This window comes from Ictidomys tridecemlineatus, chromosome 11 (genome assembly GCF_052094955.1).
Source record: "Ictidomys tridecemlineatus isolate mIctTri1 chromosome 11, mIctTri1.hap1, whole genome shotgun sequence".
In the NCBI taxonomy this organism is placed as follows: domain Eukaryota; kingdom Metazoa; phylum Chordata; class Mammalia; order Rodentia; family Sciuridae; genus Ictidomys; species Ictidomys tridecemlineatus.
In genome coordinates, this window is record NC_135487.1 from 7,031,571 (window position 1) to 7,056,544 (window position 24,974).

The 24,974-nt window shown below is 55.2% G+C and overlaps 1 protein-coding gene across 1 annotated transcript; it reads right to left on the reverse strand.

Moving 5' to 3' along the window:
- Nucleotides 1-678: 678 nt before the first annotated feature.
- On the reverse strand, nt 679-24,974 carry Ciroz (ciliated left-right organizer protein containing ZP-N domains). Its single transcript, XM_078027575.1, has 13 exons — nt 24,949-24,974; nt 21,105-21,205; nt 18,222-18,341; nt 15,699-15,823; nt 13,789-13,932; nt 9,403-9,441; nt 8,745-8,882; nt 8,156-8,240; nt 6,402-6,598; nt 6,059-6,182; nt 3,030-3,220; nt 2,369-2,578; nt 679-2,336 (listed from the first exon to the last, which is right to left on the reverse strand). The coding sequence occupies exons 1-13, from the start codon at nt 24,972-24,974 to the stop codon at nt 1,551-1,553; spliced, it is 2,286 nt and encodes a 761-aa protein (XP_077883701.1). The 3' UTR covers nt 679-1,550.

Consider the following 24,974-nt stretch of genomic DNA (forward strand, 5'->3'; position numbering starts at 1 on the left):
ATTTATCGCTGGTCTCCAGTCCCCCGCACGCACACACTAGAACATTCCCTGTCGGACAACATTCCCTCCCCACAGCTGGAAAGGCGCCTGGCAGAGGAGCTGCTCTGGAAACGCGTGTTGAGAGATGGGGTCCCGGGCACGCACCGTGGAGGGCAACGGGGAGCCACCAACACGCGCCCCTGCTTCCCCTTGGGCTCTAACCACTGGCCCCCCCAGCGCCTGCAGACTTGCTGACCCCAGAAACCCAGGCTCCTGTGAGCTGATGCAGGCCCCAGGGAGGCCGGCCACACAGCCAGGCGTCCAGGGGTGTCCGGAGGCCTGGGCCTCTCCTGCTGGCTTCCCTCTGGGTGTCAGGCTTGCCCTGTGTGGGGGCCCCATCCCCGGCACCCGCTGCCTGGCAGGGTGGGGGTGGGGCTGGAGGCCTGGCCTTGGAGTCACGGCTCAGATTCAAGAAGGGAAATCATCTGAGCTTTTAAAAAATTAAATGGAGTCAGTAATTTGATTTCAGAGAGAAGCTGAAAACCTCGTAATGGCAAGAGCGGCTCAATTCCGTGGTGAAAAGGAAAAGCCTTAAATGGGGCTATTAAGCTTTTGCCGGGGATGGGTCTGCCCGGGGGAGGGGGAGCGCAGGGAGAAGTCGTCCTCGAGGTAGGGACCGTTTATCAGCCGAGACAACCCTGATTATTTATTTATTTATTTATTTAGTCCTCGTTCCGGGAGGGCGTCGCCAATGGCTCCTCTCCTTGGCCCCGATTCAAATCCCACTTCCAGCCGTGGGTCAGCCCTAGCGGGAGGGGGCTCCACCCTTCCAGGGAAGCACCGAGTATGGTTCCGGCCACAGCGGGGCTTCTGGGCAGGCAGCCGGAGGGCACTGGGTCATCAGAGGTCATGGGGCTGTCCACACCAGCATGGCACCAGGAAACCGGAGCCAGGGAGCACTGAGAGAGCACAGCAGGGCCACCCCCACTTCCCCCATGGGGTCCTGCCCACAGCTGGGGTCACATGCCAGGAGGTCACATGCCACGGAACCGTGCCCCAACACAGATGTCTGACTGTGGCTGAAGCCCTCCCTTGCCCTCCTGGGCCTGGGGGACAGCACAGAGGGTGCTGGGGTTCTGAGGCCACACTGTGCGCAGGGCTCTGCATTCCCGTCTTAGGTCAGTTCCTCATCATCCCTCAACAGCTCCATCAGGGAAGATCTAGAACCTTCCCAATTTGGCTGATCCCAAAGTGAGGCTCAGAGAGGCTGGTCCTAGCCAAGGTCACACAGCCGGCGTGGAGGCACTGGACTCCAGCAGGCCTAGCCGGGGAGCCTGCACCTGGCCTCAATGTCGCACCCCTTTAACTGCAAGAGCAAGCATAGAAACGGGTTTGGGCCAGGAGAGCCCAGGAGAGGCCCAGGGCCTTGTCCTGCACTCAGCTGCCCTTCCCCCTGGGAGGACCAAGCAGACCGGAGGCGGCCCAAACAGTCCTCACACCCCGCTGCACCCCCTTCTCGGGGCCTCCCAAGACTCACCCCTGGCATCTCCAAGGAGGCCCTCCCGGGGCTCTCAGAGAGCCCTCCCCACGTGCCGGAGTCCAGGAGTCCCGTGACTCTCAGGGCTGGTGGCCGGCGTGGGCTCTGTCGGCTCCCGCTGCAGCGAGGCCCCCGGATTGGCGGAGGAAGGCTTTCCAGGCTCAAGCGAGGGGGGTGACGTGGTCTCCGCGGGAGCCCGAGGGCTCAGGGCTTGCAGAGGCGAGGGGCTGGGCGTGTGAGCAGCCCCTGACCCACGCCAGCTCACGGGCCACTTGGGGGTTGACTCCGGGTCTGGGGCCCTCACTGCAGGCTCCTCAGAGGAAGAGGCCAGAGGACTCTCCCCAAGAGCTGCCCGGGGGGCTGTTGGGTCCACTTCGTGCCCCTTAGAGGACTCGGGTTCTGAGGCCCCCAGAGGGCCCCTGGGGGCTGTCTGCTGCTCTCTTGGTCCCTGCCCCTCCGTGTCCTGACTTGGTTCCGGGGATAATGGGCCCGGGTTCCCTCCGGCCCCCTCCTGCGAGAGGCCGCGGCCACTCCGGGGTGGTTCTTTGGACCCTGTTACAGAGGACCTTTCCTTGAGGGTCCCTTGGGCCAGCCTGGCCTCCAAGTGCCTCGTCAAAGGCTGCGGCGCTCTGCTGGCCTGGGGAGGCCCCCCCCGCAGGGGCTCTGGTGAAGCCACATGCCCTCCTAGCAGGAGGGGACTTCCCAATGGCTGCGTGGGGTCCTGCTTAGGCCTCGTAGGTCCTGGATCTTCAGTGACAGATTGTTCGGAGCCCAGGGACACTTTGGGTGGGTTGGACCTCCCAGGAGGCCATCGAGGAGAGACTGCTGAGGACCAAGTCATGTCAGAGCCGGGAAGACTGGGCCTGAGGGCCCCGGGACAGCCAGGACAGCCCCCTGGGCCCTGAGGAGACGGTGGCTGAAGTCGGGAGAGGTGACTGGGCTCCCCCGGGGCGGAACTTGGGGGCCATGCTGACCTGGCCTTGCTGTGGGGACAGGCGAGATGGTGGACGCCCAGCTTCCTCCTGCAGGTCTGGCTGTGCGCAGGATCAGTCCAGGGTCCTCCTGAGCATGAGAAGCAAAACCAAGTGGCCCTGGCCGCCCGTGGGTTCACCCAGAGAAGGCCCTGTGGGAGCGGTGACCTCGGGCTGGCTTTCCAGGCCTGGCTCCAGGGCTCCCACCACAAGGCCTTGGGGGGTGCCTCAGTTTCCCTCCCCTCACTTGTGGGCACAGCTGCTGATGCTACCGGCCACCACCTTTTGCCCTGTCTCAAGGCACAGGGAGCTGAGCCAGGCAGGACACACAGGAGTCTCCCCATGGAGGGCGCTCTCAGGCACCCTGGCTTCTCTGGGTAACCTTCTGAGTTTGACGCGACACAGCTAGGGGTCAGAGTGGGCCACTCCTTGGAAGAACCGCAGGGAAAGAGAGACCTCAAGCCCAGCAGGGCTCACCAAGGTCTCAAGGAGACAAAGCCTCAGGAGGAAGTTGTGGGCAGAGGACACAGCCATGGACTCACCTTGGTCAGCTCTCCAGAAGACCAGCGCACAGGCCCCTGCAAAGGCCGCTCCTGGGCAGCAGGTCCTGTACCTTGGAACGGGGAGGAGGCAGCCAGCGGCACTCTTGCTGGAGGGGTGTCCAGTCCTGGGGATGGGGAAGATGGAGGAGACCTCGGCGTAGCGGTTGAGGCAGGCAATTCTGTTCCTGAACCTTCCAGAAAGGAGGCAGGGGTCAGCCTTCCTCCTAAGGAGGCAGAATCCCCCTGAAACCCTGCTGTAGGACCAGGAGCCACCCCTTTTCCAGGGGTGGAGGAGCAAAAGCTTGGGAGGTCAGTTCAAGCCTGAGTTAGGAGGGTCTTCTGCTGAGTTTCCCAGACCTCCGAGCTGGAGAGGCTGCGTGGGCCTCAAGACACATTTTTACACTTGAAACCCAGAAATTTAGGTTTCTGCAAAGACCATCTGGTCCCGACTCACTGCCCCAGCTGGAACGCCACAAGCCCGTTTCGTCTTTGAGCCGTTTCCTACTTTGAGGTCCAATACATCAGTCCCACCCCAGGGACCAAATAGATCTGGGCAGCTCTCCCTGCCCTGCCACCCTCAGGCTGGACACCACTGATGTCTGGGGTTAGATCTTTCTTTGTTGTGTGTGGGAAGGGCGTCTCCCCTGGCCTCTGCCCATTCAATGCCTGTAGCATCCTCTGCCTTGTGACAAACATAAATGTCTGGACATTGCTCACTGTCCCCTGAGAGGCCAAAACTACCCGCTGTGAGAACACCTGGGTTACAGCCTGCAAAGAGCAGCCCTGGAGCCCTTGGACAGATCTCGACTGCAGGGATTTTAAAATATTTTTTAAATTAACTGACAATACTTGAGAACAAGTTGTAGGTACCAGTTTCTCACGGGAAATCAGAAGGCTGGGCCACGCTGGGCCACTCTGGCCCGCCTTGGCACCAGACAGAAGCCCACAAGCCAGGCAGGGGCTCCGGCAAGCCAGGCCAGGTCTGGCAACTGCCAATTCTCAGGAGCTCCCACCACTCCCCAAGAGCTCTATACTTGACCTTGCCACCTTATCACCCCCCACCTGGGCCCTGGGTGTCTTCACCTGCACCCATTTACATGCCTGCCTCCTAGAGGCACTTTTATCCGGACCCGTTTTAAACTGTGAATGCAACTAGAGGTAAGTGGCCCCCTTCCCCAGGTCTTTCTTCTGGGCTGAAGCTCTTCTCCATTCCTCCCTCTGTTTCTAACAGCCGCCCTCTGAAGCAATTAGGATGCATCCTATAGGTTCTAATCGCTTGGGGGGGGCGCAGGGGGGGCAGGAGGGAGATAAAGAAGAACTCTGTAACCACAGAGCGCTTAGGCTATCCACTCATTAGTCACATATTTACAAAAGGGAAAAAAAATGTTCTTTGTCTAAAACATTTTGTAAAAAGTCCTAGTGAAAATTCAGTCCAAGCATCACTTATCAAGTGCTTATCAAGGGCAAAGAGGTACAATAAAGGTTGTAAAGAATAAAAACTGCATAAGACAGAGTCCTTGATCTCCAGGCATTCCGACGAGAGGGAGAGACAGGAGCATGCACCGCGAACTATAATAAGAACAGAAAGGCCTAGAAGCTTCAGGGGAGGTACAGGGAAGGTGCTCTGGGAACCGGGGAGCGGGGAGATTCATTCCGACTGCTGATTTTAAATTAATAAAATGAGAGAGAGAACATTCTTTCCCCGTGTAAATCTTTCCAGGGAGGCCCAAAACTTTTCTTAAAATGTTTTTATTGCTATTGCTATTTTTGAATTTTGAATTTTCTTCATTATCTCCCCACTTGCTCTTCAAAGCCCAGGATAAAAATTATCCCATCGTTGGCGTCTCCCCTGGAGTCCACCTGCCCTCCTTTGGAATCCCTGGACATTTCTTATCTCCCCTTCCAGTCTAGACACTGATGGAGTAGGGGGACCCAATCTGGTGGCCTCTGAGGCCTGAGCCTCATGTGGCAAATGCTTACTGAATACTTATTGGCTAAAGTTCTAGCTCTCCCTTTCCAAAATCAATGTCACCGCTGCAGGAAACCGTTCAAATAAAAACAGCCGAAATGTGTAAAAACTTTCAAGAAATATTTCCATTTTTAGCAGACGGTTAGAACTCGCCCACCCCCACCCCCCCGTCCTGCCTTTTTCTTTGTTTCTAATTCTGAATTTGGGGCTAGATGTGGTAGGCAGAACCCCTTTTAATCTTTAAATATAGTTCTGAATATAATTACATTTTTATGCAGCACCGAAACATCATATCCTGGTAACGGGCATTCTTGCGCTATTAACATCTGAATTAAATCTCCTTCGCGTCTGTCTTCTATTGAGGACAGTTAGGAAGTTTAAGATGAAAGTGATCGACATCATTTGTGAATTATGTGTATTTCCTTATGCTGTATTTGAATGGGTTTTGCTCCTGGTGGTTTTGCATGTGTGAATACCAGGTTGTCTGGGAGCTGGGCTTTCACCGAAAACCCCTTTCAAGACACAGTGTCCCGGTGTCGAGCACACACACCATGTTTAGAGGGAGGTCTCCTCGGGTTAAGAAATGAGTTGCGACGCGTATGGCTGTTTGCCAAGGTCTACTAAGTGACCCGAGGAACGGGAATCCACACAGAGCTCGCCGAATAGCTCCAAGGGCGATGGCTCGTCCTGTGTGGGGCAGCCTGGTGAGCCACGCCACCTCCCGACAGGCGCCTGTGTTCCCCTTCTCCAGGTGAGAAAACTGGGGCTGAACGGGACTAAGTAACTCACTGAGGTTCTGCTGTTTGGGAAGTTGATGGGCCCCTGCCCCTGCCTCCTCCACCCCCCATCCCAGATGGACCCCAGAGCCAGGGACCTGGTGACCACTTATCCCCACGCCACTCCTGTCCTCATGCCAGTTCCCGCCAGCCGACCTCTGCAGCCCAGGGCCGTAACTGTCACAGGAAAAGAAGAATGGGGCTGGGGGAAGAGGACGCATGTGGCAAGTGTCTGTCACCAGCAGGCACACTGGCATGGCCCCTGGCTGCTGTCCCTCACTCACCCGTGCACTGGAAGACGTTCTCCACCGTCCAGAGGACCGGGGCAGTCACCTCGGCAAATTGCAGGTTCAGGTCCACCTTATAGAAAGCTTGTGTCCCTGGGGCTCCTCGGGCCTGCTGGCATGGCTGTGGGACCAGGAGGAATTAGGGCATGGGACAGGGGTACAGTCAGTGTCCTCTGGCTCTCCTCCCACATGGCCGCCTCAGCAAGGGTGCTGGCCCTGGGGGTGGGGGGAGGCTAAGTGAAGTCCTTTCCACGCTGGACCCACAGATCTGCTCTCCAGGTTTCTGACTCCTCATGGTGTCAGTAGCTCAAAGAAGGGTCTCAGAAGGGGTGTCACGGACCTGGACTTGAAGCAGCGTGGCCGCCGGGATGCTGACCATCACGAAATCCCTGCTCTCAGTCACCGTGAAGGTGTCAGACTGGTGGACACGGAGGAGTTTCAGGTTCAGGCTGTCCTCGATGCGGGAACCTCTCTTGACCAGACCCAGCCTCTGCTTGGGGATGTGGACGGAGACGTCTGTCTCTGGCTGGGATGAAACTGGGACAGGAAGGACACAGGCAAGCCCATGGGCATGAGGGTGGGCACACAGGTCCCAGGCTCCCCGGCTCTGGAGTCAAATGCCTTCCCTCAAGGACAGTAGCCAGGGGCCATGCCAGTGGCCAGCACTGCACACCACTGGGGTTGGTGACAGTGTCAAACCCCCAGGGGACTCAAGTCATTCGACAAGACCCATGAGAAAGGACTCTAGGAACAGGGCTGCCTCTAGGAAGCTGCCGGAATATCCTGCCAACACCGCCTTCAGCTTCGGGGACCCAGCCTGGAGGGCCTTGCAGCATCAAAGCTGCTCTTAGGCCGCACGGCTCACATCAGTCGTTTACACTTGAGCAAGAGTTTCCCCGCGTCAGCTCTCTCACGGGTCCATTTTCAGCTGGCTCGGCACAGCTAAATGAAAGCATTTGTCTCCAAATAAAGGGATTTCAAATATCACAGAGCAGTGGACGGCGACGATTGAGAGCCTGGCAAGGCCATCCCCAAAGCCCAGAATGCCCCAGAGCCCGGAGCCTGAGACCTAGTCAGTGATAAAATTCTGTACGAGTGTGAGTGTTAGTCGTCACTGATCTGCCCACGCGGGATGAAGCCTTTGACCCACCTGCCTTTGCATGTGGACTTCTTCAGAACTTAAGCTCCTGGCCTCTTTGCATCACATAAGGCACTCCCTAAGGGCAGCAGCCCGAGCTGAACAAAATTGTTCTCCTGCGCTAGGTCTAGACCAGGCTCCCACTGCCACTGAATCACGACCCCGAGGGATCTGATGAAGGCTGCAGACCTCTCCCATCTTGTCCTCGGGGCCCCTGGAGCCCATCGTGGGAGGCTCCTGGGAGCTCCCAGACCTCAGTCGGCCACCTTCGTCCACACCATGCGCCACCCAGACCGGAGTCCTCCTCAATGCCTCCTTCTGGCTCTAGAATGGGGGTTGAGGGACCCTCTCCCACCATCAAGAACCCACTTTTGTTCCAGACCTCGATAGCCAATGTCCCACTAAAGGATGGCAACCAGAACCCAGGACAGGACCCCAGGTTCCTGCCCTGGGCGGCATGTGGACCCTCTGGCTGGCATTGCCGTCAGGGGAGCCAGCGCGTCCCCCCACATTGTGCCTACTGCATGCCACGCTTCCTTGCAAGGGACCTGCAAAGCCTGTGGGTGCAGGGTCTGGGTTGTAGGATGCCAAGTGGCCCCCAACCCGTCCCCTGTGCCAGCTCATCTACCCCTGGCCCTGTCCTCTTCCCCAGAGTTCCCCCAACTACCCATTCTCCTCAATCTCTAGCGACTGTGTCTCCCTGGTCAGATGGTTTGTGAGTGTGTCCTGTTCCTCCAGACCCCCTGGCTGCCTCCTTTTCGAGGGGAGTTGGTGGCTTGCGTACCCACGCCTTCCAGCAAGAGCAAACTTCTCTTTGTCCCAAGCATTTCAGAAGTGTGTGGCCAAGGTTGGGACTAAGAAGAGAGGAGGTAGAGTGGGAGACAGGGAAATGAGGTGTGTCGGGGGATAGAAGCGGAGTCAGAGAGATGGGCCTTCAGGGTGCTCCTGAGTCTTACCCACTGGGCAAGCGGCCTCTAAGGAGTAGGCATAGTGACCGCTCACCAGCCAGAGCGGCAGTACCTCCAAGGAGGTGTTCAGCACCTGGGGAGACAGAAGGGTCCTCCCTGTGGCCTCTAAAACGCCTCCTTCCAGAGGCCAACTCTCTCCATACCCCCACCTTCCAACTGGTCTCGGACTAAGCCCCCAGGAGTTACAGAGCCCAGGTCAGGGACCATTGCTCCATTGCAACCAGGAAATATTATTTAGCCGGGATATTTTTAGCAGGAAGCGAGCTCGGAGCAAATGTCATGTGAGCCGTCTTCTCTTACACGGCAACTTTGGGCTATTTAAAGAGATGGTAATTACACTCCTGCCACCATGATCAGGACGCACTGAATACATGATTGCAGGAGCCCCTCATCTGCCGAGTCGAGCACTTTACACTAATGGGGCCCAATTTTCAAAGCTGCCTGCCTAAATCTGTCCAGTCTCGCAGGTGGACATTTGAATTGGCACCGGAGGAGTGGCAAAGTGCTCATCTGGGTGCCACGCTGCTGTGGCCCCCACCCTAGCAGGGCCTGGCAGGGCCTGTTGCCCACCACTGACCTCCTGCCTCTGAAGAACGTCTTGTCTTGGGCTTTGGACGGTGACTGAGGTGGCATTGATGTCCACATACAATCCCATCAAGTTGGCATCCTCCAGGGAAGCCACCAACTCCCCTCGAAGAGACAGCAGCCAGGGGGTCTGGAGGAACAGGACACACTCACAAACATCTGACCAGGGAGACACAGTCACTAGAGGTTGAGGAGAATGAGTAGTTGGGGGAGGACTCCAGGCAGGGCACGTGTGTTCTCCGAATTTTCAAAGGGATGTGAAGTGGATGGAGAAGGGCCCTGGCCCCTCCTGAGAGGCTGTAGAAACCCCTGGGACCAGCAGAAGGCGAGGTGTGGTACAGAAACCCAGGGTCTTGCTAAGGCACTACCTCCTCCCCTGGAAACTGCAGAGAGAATCTCAGCAGGGAAGGACCCCAGAGGCCTCCAACCCAGCCTCCCACCCTGAGCTGGGTCCCCTCCTCCAGTTTCCTCTCAGATGCCTCCGGCCTCTGCCTGGAGGGCACCAGAGGAAGCTTGGAGTTCCTGCTTCCAAGACCCAGGCCCAGAAGGGTGGGTGATGCCCACGGGGACTCTCACAGGACAATGCTTAGAGCATCCCTGAGCACAGGGCCTGGAAGAACCTTCCAGAAGGTCACGCCTGCCTCACCTACCTGTCCACTGTTGCTCCTCAGAGGCAAGGGCCGGGAGACCTGCAGAACAGAGAGGAAGCAACAGCTCCTGGCAAGTGGCTAGCTAAGGGGAGCAAGCCAACTGTCCTCCCCTGCTCAGAGCACTGACGGTTACCCCAGCAGGAGGCCAGCAAGAGAGCCAGGCGGGAGGCTGTTTGCTCATTAAGACAAGAAAATCATTTATGTTCTGGGACTCGAGTGTCAACAGACCCAGGGAAATGTTGCAGCCTCAGCTGCTGCCCGGGGCTGAGCCAGGGGGGCAGCTGGGGCGCTGGGCGCAGCTGGCGAGGCTCAGAGTGGCTGTGCGCGTCCAGACACTGCTGTTCAGAGCCAGCTCTCCTGCAGAACTGTCCTCAGGACCCCGCCAGGTCATCCCACCTCCTCCTGCTCCAGAGTTCACCTACTGTTTCCTGACCCTGTTGCTTTCCAGGTGGGATCCAATAAGCAAAGGTAGATAGAGTACTTCTAGGGCCAGAGTGGTCAGTCCTCACCAATGGCACCACACCAGGTCTCCTGGGACTGAGTGTCCCCTAGTGTGGGACTTGCAGTGTTAAACCAGAACAGGCCCAGGCAAACTGGGAAAGTTGGTCTCATGTGGTGCCTTGCAGCCGTCTCTACAGTGACATCACTCTCCCCTCTCCCAGGTGAGGACCAAGGTGTGGGCAGAGGGTCTACCCGGCCCCTGCTGCAAAACATGGCCTCCACCCAGCTGTCACCTCCTCTTTCTACATTCTCCAAAGCTCCCCTTGCCTCTGCAGCAGACCTGGGCAGGGAGGTCTGCGACCAGGAGAAAGTTACAGACCAGCAGATCATTTGAGCCCCTCCCCCCACCTCTACAAGCTGGGGACACTGAGGGCAAAGAGGACTGATTGGCCAGGACAACTCCCCACAGGGACAGAGAAGGGGGTCCCAGGGGCAGAAAGGAGTAGCCAGAGGAGACCCCCAGCCACTTATAGTGCCCCAGCTCAGCTGCCCCCTGGAACGGAGAGCATCCACCCGGCTCAGCCAACAGGCTCAGGGCGGCCCACAGGGAACCCCTTGGGTGGACCCTGCAATTTCCTTGTCCTTGGAGGTGCCCGCTTCTCTTGGAGAGCGGAGGAGATGGATGGGGAAGAGGCTGCGGCTGGATGAGAGGGTTGGAGAATTGGGCATTTCCGGGTTAACCACCAAAGCTGGCCCAGGTCCCCCTGCCTTCCCTCTACTGCGCCCTGCAGGAAGGCAGCGCACCCCTGGAGGCCAGGCTTGAAGAAAGAGGCAATAGTCCTGCTAAAAGAAGGAAGGGGAGATGCGATCACAGGCAAAAAGCACCGTGCCCTTTAAGTTGCCGCGCACAGGCTATATTTAGGGCCCGCGGACATTCCGCGGGACCTCGGGCAGCCTTCACTGGGAGCAATCGCTAATCACTGCATTGAGTTTACGGGTGCCCCTGGGCACACTTAACCCAGGGCAATGAATAGTTATTGCGCGGCCTCCCGCTCGGGGCCTGTGGGCACACTTAAGCGAGCTGGCGGATCGCTGCGAGCAGGGCACGGCTCGGGTACACCCTTGGGCACCCTGCGCCATCAGCGGGGAGAGGCAAAGTATTAAATATCTATGTGCCCTGTGCCCACAGCTGCATTTAGCCAAGGGCAAGGCCGGTGAAACGGCTTTAATTAAAACTTAATGCAAGTTCAAGGTGCAGCCACGGAAGCGGCGGCTGCAGAAGTCACCAGGAATGAATCAGTCAATTCGATGAGGTTCTCGGATGGCGGAGGGGTAGCGGGCAGGGGGGCTGAAGCAGAGAAGACCCGTCTTCCGTCTCTGGTGTGCGTCCGCTTCTCTGCCACTCTGCAGGGAGGTGGGGACATGCAGGCTCCCACACCTCGCTGGGGCCTCTGGGCTTCAGCGGCAGGTTCTTAGAGACTCTGTAGGCGCCGGACCGCGAGGAGCTCCTGCGCTTCTCTGCAATTCCGCCCAGTGTAAATGACACCGGCAACACCGTCCCCCTGGCGGCAGCTCCCAAAATTACAGGCCCAGTGCACAGGAAGGAGTGACCATCCCCAGAATGTCAGTCAAAGTGGTGCCCCGCGGCAAAGCCTAGAGCTCCCAGAACGAGGCTTTGTGATTCTTAGGAGCACCACAGGAGGCTTGGGGTGGCCACAAGGAGCCATTAAAAGTGCTCCGTTGTGGCTCAGTGGTAGAGCGCTTGCCTAGCCCGTGTGAGGCACTGGATTCAATTCTCAGCATGCCTTATAAATAAAGTAAAGGTCAAATGACAACTAAGCAACGTCTTTTTTTAAAAATGCAGGTGAGGGCTGGGGTTGTGGCTTAGCGGTAGAGCGCTCTCCTAGCACGTGCAAGGCGCTGGGTTCCATCCTCAGCACCACATAAATGAAATAAAGATATTGTGTCCAACTACAACCAAGAAAAAAAAAATTTTAAAGAATGAACTTAAAAAAAAAATTGCAGGTGAGCCAGGTGCAATGGCTCATGCTTGTAAGCCCAGCAGCTCAAGAGGCTGAGGCAGGAGGATCCCAAGTTCAAAGCCAGTCTCAGCAACTTAGTGAGGCCCGAAGCAACTCAGTGAGACCCTGTCTTTAAATAAAATATATATGTAAAAAAAAGACTGGGGATGTGGCTCAGTGGCCAAGCACCCTGGGTTCAATCCCCGGTATAAAAAAAAAAAAAAAAAAAAATCCAGGGCTCAGCTCTTCTGAGCCATAGTTCCCTGGGCTCTTCCAGGCACAGCACCCTTGTTTTAAAAACCAGACCCGATGAGATTAAAAGTGTATGCTTCCTGAGGCGTCTAGGTACTATTCAAATCTGCCCCTTTAGCACCAGTGCAGTGTCCAACATACAGTGGGTGATTAATAAACACTTATTGAATAATGGTTGTTTTTAGCAGCTTTTCATGCCAACCTTCTCCTCTCACTTCTTCCTTTCTCTTTCCTCCCTTCCCTCTTCCTCTCCGCCTTCCTTCCTGATACCCTAAGGCCAAAATCAGCATTTTTTTTGGACTACACATTGTTTATAAAGTTAAAGGCAATTTGGTTTTCAGTGCTGGGGATCAAACCCATGTAAAAAGCAACTGCTCTACCACCAAGCTACACCCCAAACCCCAAACCAACAGTTTTTTTCTTTTCTTTCTATTTTGGGGGACAGGGGTATTGATATATATATATATATATATGGAAACTCTGGCAGATAAGCCAGGAGTTGTGTTGGCTGCTCCTTGCGGGGGGCCAGGGTTGGAGGCTGCTGTGCTTGCTGCAGCTTGCCATGGCTCCCACTGCCCTGCCCAGTTGGGAGCACAGGTCGGCCACTTACCAGCTGCAGGACCTCAGGCAAGTCTAATCTCCGCTCAGTCCTCACATCAGCACACCACCTAGGAAGCTACTGCAGGTGAGAGGGGCTGATGCTGGCAGGGAGTGGGGTGTGGAAGTGTCTGCTGGTAAACCAACGCAGGCGAGCTCAAGTCCTGACCGCCCCCCCACCCCTCAGTTCAGCACATACTTCTGCTGCTGGTTTGGCCCCTGTGGACTTGTGTTTGCAACTCTTTGCCTCCCACCCAAGTCTCTCAGGGCTAGAGAGAAACCCGACTTCAAGAAACACACAGGCAGTGAAGTTGCTCACAGCTCTTAGGACAAGCGCCATTCCCTGATCTTTCAAATGGAGGCATTACACCTAAAAGAGAACCCCCCCCTCCAGTGCTGGGGATTGAACCAGTCCTCATGCAAGTTAAGTAAACTCTACCACTGAGCTACAGCCCAGCCCTGAGGTCTAAAATTCCCTGATATGACCCAGGTTAAAAAGGAGTATTCTAAACTGGGTGCAGTGGCACCTGCCTGTAATCCCAGAAACCTGGGAGGCTGAGGCAGGAGGATCTCAAGTTTGAGGCCAGCCTAGGCAACTTAGTGAGATCCTGACTCAAACTAAAAGGGGCTGGAGATATGATTCAGTGATAGAGTATTTGCCTTGCATGTGCAAAAGTCCTGGGTTCAATCCCCAGAACTCAAAGGCGGGGGGAGGGGGGGGAAGGAGCATCTTTCCAGCACCTTCTCTCAATACAGAGAGTAAGACACAACATACTTTTGCTGGTTTGGCTCCCTCATGCCAGCGTCAATGGGAAACTGAGAAAGCCCATTCAGAGACCGATAACACCCTCCGCGCTCTCATCCCATCTCATTCCTTATTGCTCAGACAAAAGCCCAGTGGATCCAGCGCCCAGCCAGGACCTGCGCACACCTCCGAGGACGATGCCACTCTGCATCTCCAGCTGCCACTGCTGCCCAGTCTGTCCTGAGGCTCAGGAGCCACGGCCCTCTGCCTGGGCCTTGGAGAGCAGCCCAGCCTGTGATGGTCCCCTCCCAGGCTCTCTAAACCCATTACCTGAATAAACGTGGGGCCGCAGTGGACGCTCTGTTGGCTCAGCCCTGACACGACCACTGGACACTTCATTATGTAGCCGTCACTCCACTTCGACCCTTTCACCCCTTTTTGAGATAGTCTGATTTCCAACCTGTAATTTGCTTTCTGGAAGTGGGGCGAATGCGCATGTTCAAATGAAAGAAGAAAATAGTTAATAGGCCACGAGCCCAGATCAGGGGCCGCTCACAGCGAACATGGCTAACACGAGCCCAACTGCCTGGACGCCGGGGGGTCCCAGGGAAAAGGGACAGAAGCAAGACCAAGGCCACCAGGGACTGGGGACCTGGGTCCAGTGTCCGGGCCCCAGCAGTGGCACAGCCCGACCAGGAAGCCCTTGGGGCTGGGGATGGTCGGGGGTTTCGTGAAGTCCCCCTTGGTCAGACAGACAGGGGTCTACACCTGCATGTGTCTTCCCAGGGACAAACACCTGCTCGTACCCTGGCTCCCTTGACCCTCCCCCATGTCTCACAAGGGACTTTCTCATTCCCATCTTACAGACGAGGTCACTGAGGCTTAGTGGAGGAGAGTGACCAAGGGAAAGGCAGGGGGCCTTCCCCGCAGCTGGACACAGGGCCTGATGCCCTTGCTCCGCACTCTCTGTGTGCAAGGGGGAGCTCACAGAGCTCCACAGTGGGCCCCCCGGGGTGCCAGGCCGACCCCCACCAGCCTTAGGAAGAAGCCACGTCTGAGCTCTGCAGGGGCCTGAGGTGGCATGTGTTGGGGTGCTGTCAGGGGCTGTGGAAGGGGAGGGGACAGAGCAGGAGGAGGAGTGGTAAGGCCTTTCCTGAAGTCCTCCCCTGCGGGGGACCTCAGTCCCTTGGGAAGTTCCCTGGGCTTGGCCAGCAAGGGAGGAAGACAGACAGAGGACATGGGGAGAAGAGGAAAGGAAAATACGAGGGTCCCAGGGTGGTCTGCACCCATGGGAACGGGGTGGGGGCAGGGAGGAGTTAAGTGACTGGGGTGCCGCACCCCCACTCCCGGCCATCTGCCGCCATCAGGTCATCCCTCACCCTCCGGCCTGTAGTTGACCCTCCCACCCCGCTCTCCAGCTCCTACCGCCCCATCTGAGCCTCCTGGGGGCCCTGAAGCTCCTGCACATGGAGGGGGGGGTGGGGGCAACGACGCCTTACTTTTTGCAAAACTAACAGAATCCCACGGTCTTGTGAGCACCTTCAGGGCCTGTGCAAGTGAGCCTGGCCCACCAGCCTCTGCAACGCCTCAGCACCGTGTGTTCACATCACTAAGCACTTATTGAGTGCCTACTGTGCCAGGACCTGAGGCAAGCACTGGGGGAGTGGCTCCCCTCCCCTCAGAGGGTCCAGCCTGGTCTGTGTGAGCAGGGTGTTGTTGTCAGGGTGGCAGTTCAATGACAGAACAGGTCTGTCGCACGGAGGAGGGACCGTGGGACGCTGCCTGGGAGGCGGCTTCTAACCTGGGTGGAGGCGGCCGTGGTGGTTGCCGTCTATGCCACACACCAGTCTGGGGAGTGCAGCTGCCTGCCTCCTGGCGTCCTCCCTCACCCTCTGCTCTACTCCTGACAGCCGCCAGCAGGCTCCTGTTCAAAACTGTGATGGCCCCCCTCTGCTCAGACCTCTCCATCTTTCCATCAGCAGCTCCACCGAGGCCTGAGCCTCCTGCTCTCCCTCAGTCTGTTTCTACAGAGGAAAAATGCCACAGGGTCCCCTTCCTTGACATCTGGGCTCAGGTTTAGTTCCTCTTGTCTCCCAGAATGGTGCCTCTTCCCAAGAGACGTCACCAAGTCTCGCTGAAGGCTGGGGTGCGGCCCAGTGGCCCAGCCCTTGCCTAGCCCGGCTTCCCTCCTGGGCAGCCCTGCAAAAATAAATAAACGAACAGATCTGGCCCAAACCCACCTCCTTCCGCACGGAGCAGGCCGAGTACTGAGCTCGGAAAACAAAGTCGCCGCCAGAAGCGGGGTGCAGGGAGTAGCCGCATTTAACCAAAAGAGAATCCTGGCGCTCAGGGGTCCTCCAGCTGCCTGCGGAGAGAAAGGAACACGGGTGTGGGTGGAGCCCGCTTCTCTGGAAGGTGAGGAGCATGGACACCAGACACGGACCAGAGGCCTGTTCTGCAGGAAGCACGTTACCTGGAGAGGACGGAACGCAGGACCGAGGTCCCGGGAAGGTGAACACCAACAGGAAAGCATGGTGCCACCCTCAAAATATCCAGACTTGGCCGGTCTCCCACCCCTGGGCCCAGTCTGGGGAGTGCAGCTGCCTCCTGGCGTCCTCCCTCACCCCCTGCTCTACTCCTGACAGCCGCCAGCAGACTGTCACGTCCCTCCTCTGTCAGACCTCTCCATTTTTCAGCCAGGAGCCCCATGTGAGGTGCCCCTGACCTCTCTGACCTCTTCTCTCACTTCTGTGCAACTCCCTACCTCTGTTCCTGCCACGTCTCCCCGTGGTTTCTCAAGCATCCCAGGCACACTCCTGCCTCCGGGCCTTTGCACAGCCGTGTCCTCTGCCTGGAACTCTTCTAAAGGTCTGCACAGCTCACTTTATCTCCTTCAAGTCTGTGCAAAAGTCACCTTCTCAGTGAAGCTCACCCTGACCCTTTAACCAGCCTATTCTACTTCCTGCCTCCTGTCTGCGCCACTTGTCATCTCCTCACCTACTGTCTAAATGGCTTGGGATCACAGTGACTGCTCATGGCCCTCACTCAAATGTCAGCTCCACAGCAAAAAAAAAAAAAAAAAAAAAAGGGGGGGGGTGGATCTCCTTGGGGAGAGGAATGAGGGCCGCCGTTCTATCCTCTTCCTTGGATTTCCTCTAGTTTCCATAATCCTACCGCTTTTGTCCTGGTGTTTTAAACGGTCCTCGGTCCTCGACTCAGCAGAGCTGAGCTGTCGAGGGGAGAGGAGAGCACCTTGGGGAGAACAGCCCTTTGTGCGGGGAGCCTCTCTGGTGACGCTTTCCTTTTAAAAGCGCAGCTTCCACCGCTATCTTTAGCAAGAGATCCAGGCCCTGAGCAGGCTCTGGAAGGCAGATCGCTGGGGAAATAAAGTGTCTCCGCCTGGATGTGCAAATTGACCTGGATGCTTTAGTTTTGCATTCACGTTTGCACTTTGTAAATATTTGCCTGGCGTCCCGCTGATCGCACCTGCCTGCTGTCCCCTCAAGTTTATGGAAGGCAGCAGGCACCCGTCATTTCTGCATCCCACCTGGCGCTGCCGGGCTGCCGCTGGAAATAAAAACTCTCCGCCGCCGAAAGCCACAGGTGTCTCTGACAGCGCCTAAAACTAATGGCCTGTGGCTGGCCGCTGTGACTAATTCTCTGACTATTGACTTTATGATTTTACGCTTAAAACTTCTTTATAATAACACACAGAAATGTTTAATGGGCTCTATCCAGAGCCATAAAAATTACTTATTGAACAAGCGTTTTAAAACTATTAATCTATTGTTTTCCATTAATAATGGCTCTCCAAAGAACAGGCGACAGCTTAATGTATCCACAGCATTTCTCCTGGAAAAGTGGCCTTTTAATACCAAATGCCGCTCCCAAGACTCGTGGGCTGGTGGCCATCGGGCAGCCAACCCGCCCAGGACAGATTTAGGCCACACCAGTTCCACAGGGGGTTTGAAGAATTTCTGGAATGAACAGGGCCCCTGGGAGTTTCCCCTAAATTCTGGGAGTGATGGGAAAGCCCCTCTCCTCAATGGCTCCCTTTTTGTGCGAAAGAGAGGAGGATTCTGAGGACTCACTTTTCCGCCCCTGAGATGGAAAACACAGCAGGAAGTGGGCAATGGGCCCATCTCTCTATTCTTGTTCCTTCCAGAAGTTTCCAGAAGGTCCCAGGTAATCTCCTTATGGTCCTCACCCCCATTCCCATTTTTTTCTGTTGGCAAGCTCATGGCAAAAGTGTCTCTGAAAGTAATGCCTTGCCTTTGGTTTTGGCTACTTTAGGTGCACTACTCGCCCACCAAGTAGGAGATGGCTTCCAGTGGGTAAGAACTGCCCTGTTAGAATCACATCCTTTTCTTTTCCGGGGCAGTGTGGGTCTTGGAGCATAGGGTGGGCACTTCTTCCCAGTTTGGGGCTGTTTGTTCATCCATCTTGCAAGTGTCCTCAGCACAGGCAGCTCCCACTCTCCTGAAGCTGCAGCTACTCAGAAGGGGCGAGTGAGCTGCACCTCCTTCTGCTGGGGGCCCCTGCAAGGGGCACATGAGGATGGTTCTAGAGCTGAGCACAAAGATGGCAATAGCAAGGGAGGGGGCTGCTTCAGAGACAGGGAGGCCCTGGGGAGGGGCATTTCAGCTGATTTGAGTGACAGCAAAAGGAGAGGAAGGTTCCAGGCAGAGAAAGGCAGCACCAAAGCCCTGGGTGAGGCACGCGTGGGGTTTCTTCCCCAGCCACAGCCCTGCCCAGCCCCTTACCTGGCAAGTGCAGGATTCTGCCCAGCCACCGCCTCAAGGCCTGCACCTGGCTGCTTGGGATCTGCAGGGTCATGTAGTCTGAGAAGCACTCCACCTCGGCTGTCAGACAAGGAGATAATTCTGGGAGGGAAGGAAGGAAGGGAGGGAGGACCCTTTACCAGGCAAAGGTTGAGTTCACAGATCATCCAAGAAGAATGAACTTTAGGGTAAGACTTCTCAGATATCCGTCTGCCTCACAAATCATCTGGGCACTTGTTAAACACAGATTCAGCAGGTATGAGGCAGGGCTTGCGGCCCAGCAGTTCTAAGAAGCCCCAGGTGACACCGGTGCTGCTGGTCCAGAGATCACACCTTGAGGAGCAAGTTCCCAGAGCTCATTAAATCTAACCACTGTGTTTCACAGGCGGCAATGTGACTTAACAGTAAGAGTGTGGACACTGCAGTCAGAGCACCTGAGCTCGAATCCCACCTGCTCTGTGTGGGCCTCTTGCTTAGTCTCATTTTCTTCCCATGAATTAACAGCATGATGATGATGGTGATGGTGGTGATGGTAACGGTGGTGATGGTGGTAGTGATGGTGATGGAGGTAGTGATGGTGATGGTAATGGTAATGGTGGTAGTGATGGTGATGGTGATGGTGATGGTGGTGATGGTGGTAGTGATGGTGATGGTGGTGATGGAAATGGTGGTGATGGTGGTAGTGATGGTGTTGGTAATGGTGGTGATGGTGGTAGTGATGGTGATGGTAATGGTAATGATAATGGTGGTGATGGTGGTAGTGATGGTGATGGAGGTGGTGATGGTGGTAGTGATGGTGATGGTAATGGTAATGGTGGTGATGGTGATGGTGATGATGGTGATGGTGATGGTGATGGTGGTGATGATGGTGATGGTGATGGTGATGGTGATGGTGATGGTGATGGTGATGGTGATGGTGATGGTGATGATGGTGATGGTGATGGTGGTGATGGTGGTGATGGTGTTGATGGTGGTGGTGATGGTGATTGTGATGGTGGTAGAGATGGTGATAGTGATGAGGGTAGTGGTATTAATGGTGGTGGTTGTGATGGGGGTGAGGATGATGATGGAGTAGGGATGATGATGGGGATGGTGGTGGTAACGATGATGGTGATGATGGTGGTGGTGGTAGTTGTAATGGTGAAGATGGTGGTAGTGGCGGTGGTAGGGATGGTGCTGATGATTGTGGTGGTCATGACTGGTGGTGGTGGTGGTAGCGATGGGGGTGGTGATGGGCGATAATGATGGTAGTGGTGGTGTTGGTGTTGCTAGTGGTGGAATGTACAGTCTGGCCACAGGAAGTGTAATCTTATTGCATGTGACGCATTTCCCCAAGCAGAGCCCTGCCTGGGCCTCCCTCATGGTAAAGACTGGACAGAGGTTTAAATTAAATGCACTCTAGACATGAACAATCAGACGGGAAGATGGGTAAGTTTTTATCTCCTGGGCTAATTTTTCTCTCAACAGAGACATATAAGCTGTCAGAAAGACACAAGCCTTGGAGTTGGACTATCAGGGCCCTAACCATGTGACCTGGAACAAGTCATTTAACCTCCCTGAAACCCCATTTCCTTTTCTGCAAAATGGACAGTGTGCAGGGAAGAATTATGCTTGGCTCATGGAAAAGTCTGGCCCTTTGCCACCCTCGTCCCTCCCCAGCACCCGGGAAGGAAATTCTGAGCCCTCTGAATGTTGGACTTAATCAGAATAACTTTGTTTACCTGGAGGCAGTGGGCCATTCCGGAAAGCTATGCTAGCCACTTGATCTATACGGGACCTTTGTCAGTGTGGTCTTAGCTCAGTCTCTTGAGGGCTGGAAACAAGGTGAGCCGTGCAGCTCTGCCTACTAACTGATCCCAGCAAAATTTCTGGATACCAAGGCTCAGAGGCGCTTCCCTGGTTGGCACGCTCTGTATGGTCACACATTGCTGCTAGAAGTCAGTGCTGACCTTCTATATCCACTGGAGAAGGACACCTAGAACTTGCTCCTGGGTCTCTCCCCGTGCACCATCCCTGTGCTGACTTTAATCTGAGTCCTTTCACTGTAATGAACCATAAGCATGAGTATATCTGCTGTTCTGAAATCTGTGTGTCCTTCTAGAGAATTAATAAATCCAAAGGTGGTCTAAGGACTTAAAGTAGTGTCAGAAGCAAGGGGGGTCTTGGGATGCCTGAATCTTATAGTACAATGACAACTCCTCTCTCAAAGATGAAATGATTTGACAAATGGAAAAGCCACAGCAGAGGGCCTGCTCCAGAATAAATGTCCTACAAATGTGTGTGGCATCACAGTGTCCTGTTTGCTGAACGGGCTAAGGGCAGAGACCTGGGACTCAACTGCCTGTGTTGAAGTCCTGGCTCTACTGCTCATGGGACCATGGACAAGTCACTCACTCCTGTGGACCTCAGCTGCTGGTCACACTGCTGTAAGGATGAACTGACAGACACAAATCCCCCAAGCCAGGCCAGCTGCGACACCATGCTACATGCTGGTTTGTATTAAAGAAACAAGCACTAGAGGTGGTGGGGGGGTGGAGGCGCTAGGGAGCAAGATTGGTCAAATTACATCATTATGTACAGCTATAGTGCACCAACAAAAAATGTGGAGGGAAAAAAAAGAAACAAGCCCTGAACTCTGAGTCAGAGGATGCCAGGCCCAGCCTTAGTCCTGGCACCAATGGCGGGGGTGGGGGTGGGGTACTCCAGCACTTGGCCTCTGCTTCCTTGTTGGGTGAATGCAAGACTCAAAGGGCTCTCTTACTCCCAGTTCCCCAGCAGGTGTCACTTCATGCCGGGGCTGCTTATCAGTCTGTACCCCTGGGAGGTGCCCCAGCCTGATTCCAACACCAAGCATGACCGAGTTACCTGTGGAAACTTCAAGTGCAGGGCGTGGCCTGTCCCTGTTTGACCAGAAGGTGAGGATCTGTGGGAACACTGCAGGCTGAACACAGATGAGACAGATGGCCCTGCAGGGAAGAGGAGAGGGTGGGGGGAAGTGTGTAGCCAGGCTCTGCAGGTCTGCTGTCCTCAGTCCGTCAATTAAATTCAATCATATATATACGTACAATCAATAGATATAGATTGATTGATATAGATTGCATCCAGGAGGTTCAATCAGACTCCCCTCTCCCACTGTGAAAGAAGCCAGTTCTGAATCTATTTGCAAAGTAATTTCAACATTCCTGACTTGAAGTGTGTGTGTGTGTTTGTGTGTGTGTGTGTGTGTGTGTGTATCTGTATAGTGTGTGTGCAATGCTGGGGATGGAACCCAGGGCTTCGCCCATGCTAGGCAAGCACTCTACCACTGAGCTGCACTGCCAGTATTCTTAGATGATAATCAAGCTCTAAAGAAAACAAAACAGAGGGATGAGATACAGAAAGCCTGAGTTGGGGGGAGGAAAAAGTAAAGGTCAGTATTAGACAAAAACTTTCAAGACAGGCATGGTGGTGCACACCTGTAATCCCAGGAACTGGGGAGGCTGAGGGAAAAGGATTGTAAATTTGAGGCCAGCATTCAGCACCCTGTTTCAAAATTTAAAAATTAAAAAAGGATGGAGATATAGTTGAGTGGTAAAGCACCCCCTCATTTTAATCTCCAGGACCAGAAGGAAAAAAAGCAAGACTGGAGATGCAGCTCAGTGGTAAAGGGACCCTGGGTTCAATCCCCAATATCAAGGAAGGAAGGGAGGGAGGGAGGGAGGGAGGAAAGGAGGGAAGGAAGGAGGGAAGGAAGGAAGGGAGGGAAGGAGGCAAGGAAGGGAGGGAGGGAGGGAGGGAAGGAAGGAGGGAAGGAGGGAAGGAAGGGAGGGAGGGAGGGAGGGAGGAAAGGAAGGGAGGGAAGGGAGGGAAGGGAGGGAAGGAAGGAGGGAAGGAGGGAAGGAAGGGAGGGAGGGAGGGAGGAAAGGAAGGGAGGGAAGGAGGGAAGGAAGGAGTGAAAGAAGGGAGGGAGGGAATGAGGGAAGGAAGGGAGGGAGGGAGGGAGGGAAGAGGGAGGGAGGGAGGGAGGGAGGGAGGGAGGGAGGAGGGAGGGAGGGAGGGAGGGAGGGAGGGAGGAGGGAGGGAGGGAGGGAGGGAAAAGGGAGGGAGGGAGGGAGGGGGAAGGGATGGAAGGGAGGGAGGGAGGGAGGGAGGGGAAGGGCAGGAGGGAGGGGGGAATAGTCCTGGAAGCTGGGGCGGAAGGACTGCCAGCAACAGGGAGCACAGAGAAGACTCCTGCCTCCCAGGGCAGTGAGGGGGTCCGAGCACTTTCAGAAACTGGGAGAGCCCCTAAAGCTGATCACACCTCCAGCCTGAGCCCCAGCAATTCCACTCCAAGAGAAATGCGGGCCCAGGGCACCGAGAGACAAGTACAAGAAGGTCCTGGGCCTCCTCGTTCACAGCAGCACTGTTATTTTCCAAACGGAAAACACCCAATAGAAGAATGGCCGCCTTGTGTCCACTCACCCACGGAACACTTGACTGCAAGGAAAGGAGTTGGCTACTCTACAAGAAGGATCTCAACTGCAATTTGCTCCGTGAACCCACCAGACACAGAAGAGCTCATACTCTCTGGTTACATTAGAGAAAGTTTAAAAGTAGACAGAACTTTAGGTTTGGAAATCCAGATAGTGCTTCCTGTCAGCGAGGTAGACAGCAATATCGGAAGACTCAGAAGATGCCCTGAGTAGTAGGCATATGGCTGTTTGCTTTGGAATAATAAATTGAGATGTGCTCATGAACTGAAGGAAAAAAATTCGAAATACTTTCAACTGGACAGGTGTGGGGCCACATGCCTATAATTCCAACCACTCAGGACACTGAGGCAGGAGGATGGCTAGTTCCAGGGCAGCCTGGGCAACTCTGTGTGACCCTGTCTCAAAATAAAATAAAAAGGGCTGAGGATGCCAGGCACGGTGGATCACACCTGTAATCACAGCGGCTCGGGAGGCTGAGGTAGGAGAATTACAAGTTCAAGGCTAGCCTCAGCAACTTAGCAAGATCCTAAGCCCCTTAGCAAGACTCTGTCTCAAAACAAAAAAGTTAAAAGGGCCAGAAAGTAGCTCAGTGGTTAAGCACCCCTGGGTTCAATCCCTGGTACCAAAAAAGGGGGGTAGCTCTGTGGTACAGTCCCCAGTACCCCCCCACATACGTTTTTGTTTTCTTTTTTAATAATGTTGATACTAGTCTCTAGATTTTTTAAAAAATATTTATTCACTTGCGGATGAAAACATAGTATCTTTACTTATTTTTGCGTGGTGCTGAGGGTCGAACCCAGTGCCTCACCACATGCAAGGCGAGCGCTTTACCACTGAGCCCCAGCCCTAGCCCCACAAATTGTGTTTTAAAGAGACTCTGTGCTTCCACCCAAGGCTGATATCAATTCTGTGGTGGGATGAGGGCCAGGGCTTAAGATCAATCCAGGCAGGTCAATCACCAAGTTCCCTAGAATGGGTTGGGAAAGAATGACAGGTCCATGTCCCCAACCTGGAGTCCGGACTAAGCCCGCAACCTTACAGTGGAGAGGAGCAGGAGGTCGCTCCGCCCCTGGACTCCATTTGGCCGCTCCCAAAGCAAGCAGGAGGACCGCCTCGGAGACCCCCCACAAGCTGCGCCCCTGCTCCTCCCGCTCCCCTACTGGATGCTGAACCCGCCCTATGCCCAGCTTCCTTTGGCTCCCAGCAGGGCGTCTCCTGATGATCATTTGATTAATTTGCAAAACCCAGACCAGGTTGGGACTGTTGGGTTTAAAGTAAGAATCTTCAAGATCAAGTAAATATGAAACTAGAGCAGGGGAAGGAACCTAGGAAAGGAGAAGTGGTTGCCTGGCACTCAGCACTGTCCTGGCAGGGAATCCCCGCTGGTGCGGTCGGCAGAGGTACCCCCTTCAGCACTTGCTCCGGTTCCCCTCCCCCGGGTTCACAGGGGTTCTGCCTACGGGCTCCTGCAGGCCAGCTGAGGCTGCCTGAACTCGCCCTTCCCGCCTTGGGTAGATGTGCCACCTCACTCCCACCCCCAATCAGATTCCTAAGCTGGGCATCCGTGAGAAGTGGGTGGGACCCTGGCACCTCACCCACCCACCACTCAGCTTCTCGGGCTTTCTTTGTCCCCAGACTTAGAAACCTCACAAAATGCTAAACAAAAGCCCCGCTGTGCAGGGCTCGAGGACAATAGCCAACTGTTGTTGACAATCTTGACATTCCAGATGGTTCGAGGCTGGCTTCCCACTCTCCGAGGTTTAAAAGTATATCAGTGCATATCTATCAGCCGGGCAAGGACTTTCTCCTTATCCTTACGACTGGACAGCAAGTGACCAGGGCTCCTGGCGTTTGGAAACCCCTTGAAATTAGCATCTCCCTGGAATTCTAATCTCTTCTAAGGACCCCTTAGGACAAAGAGTGTTCCGCTTCCTCCCAGCATTCTGGAAATCCTTTTTAAGATAGAATGACTCAAATTCCAGGACAAGGGATGACGTGGAACCTGGGAAAGGTGGACGTGACTTCCGCCAGACCTCCCCTGGGAAGGCCAGTCCCCGCCAACGCTAGGACCCAGTGGGGCCTCCCCCACTTGACCCTTCAACCCTCTTAAGACACAGGTTTCAGGATTCTAGTGGGAAATATTTGGATTCTGCTCTAAGAAGCCTGGGGCTGCTCAGCACTCCCCTGGTCTCCCAAGTCCCACGGTGACCAGATAAGGCCCCTTTGGCGGGCCTGGCTGAGGGTTACTTACTTACCAGACAACTGCTGGGGACCCCCACAT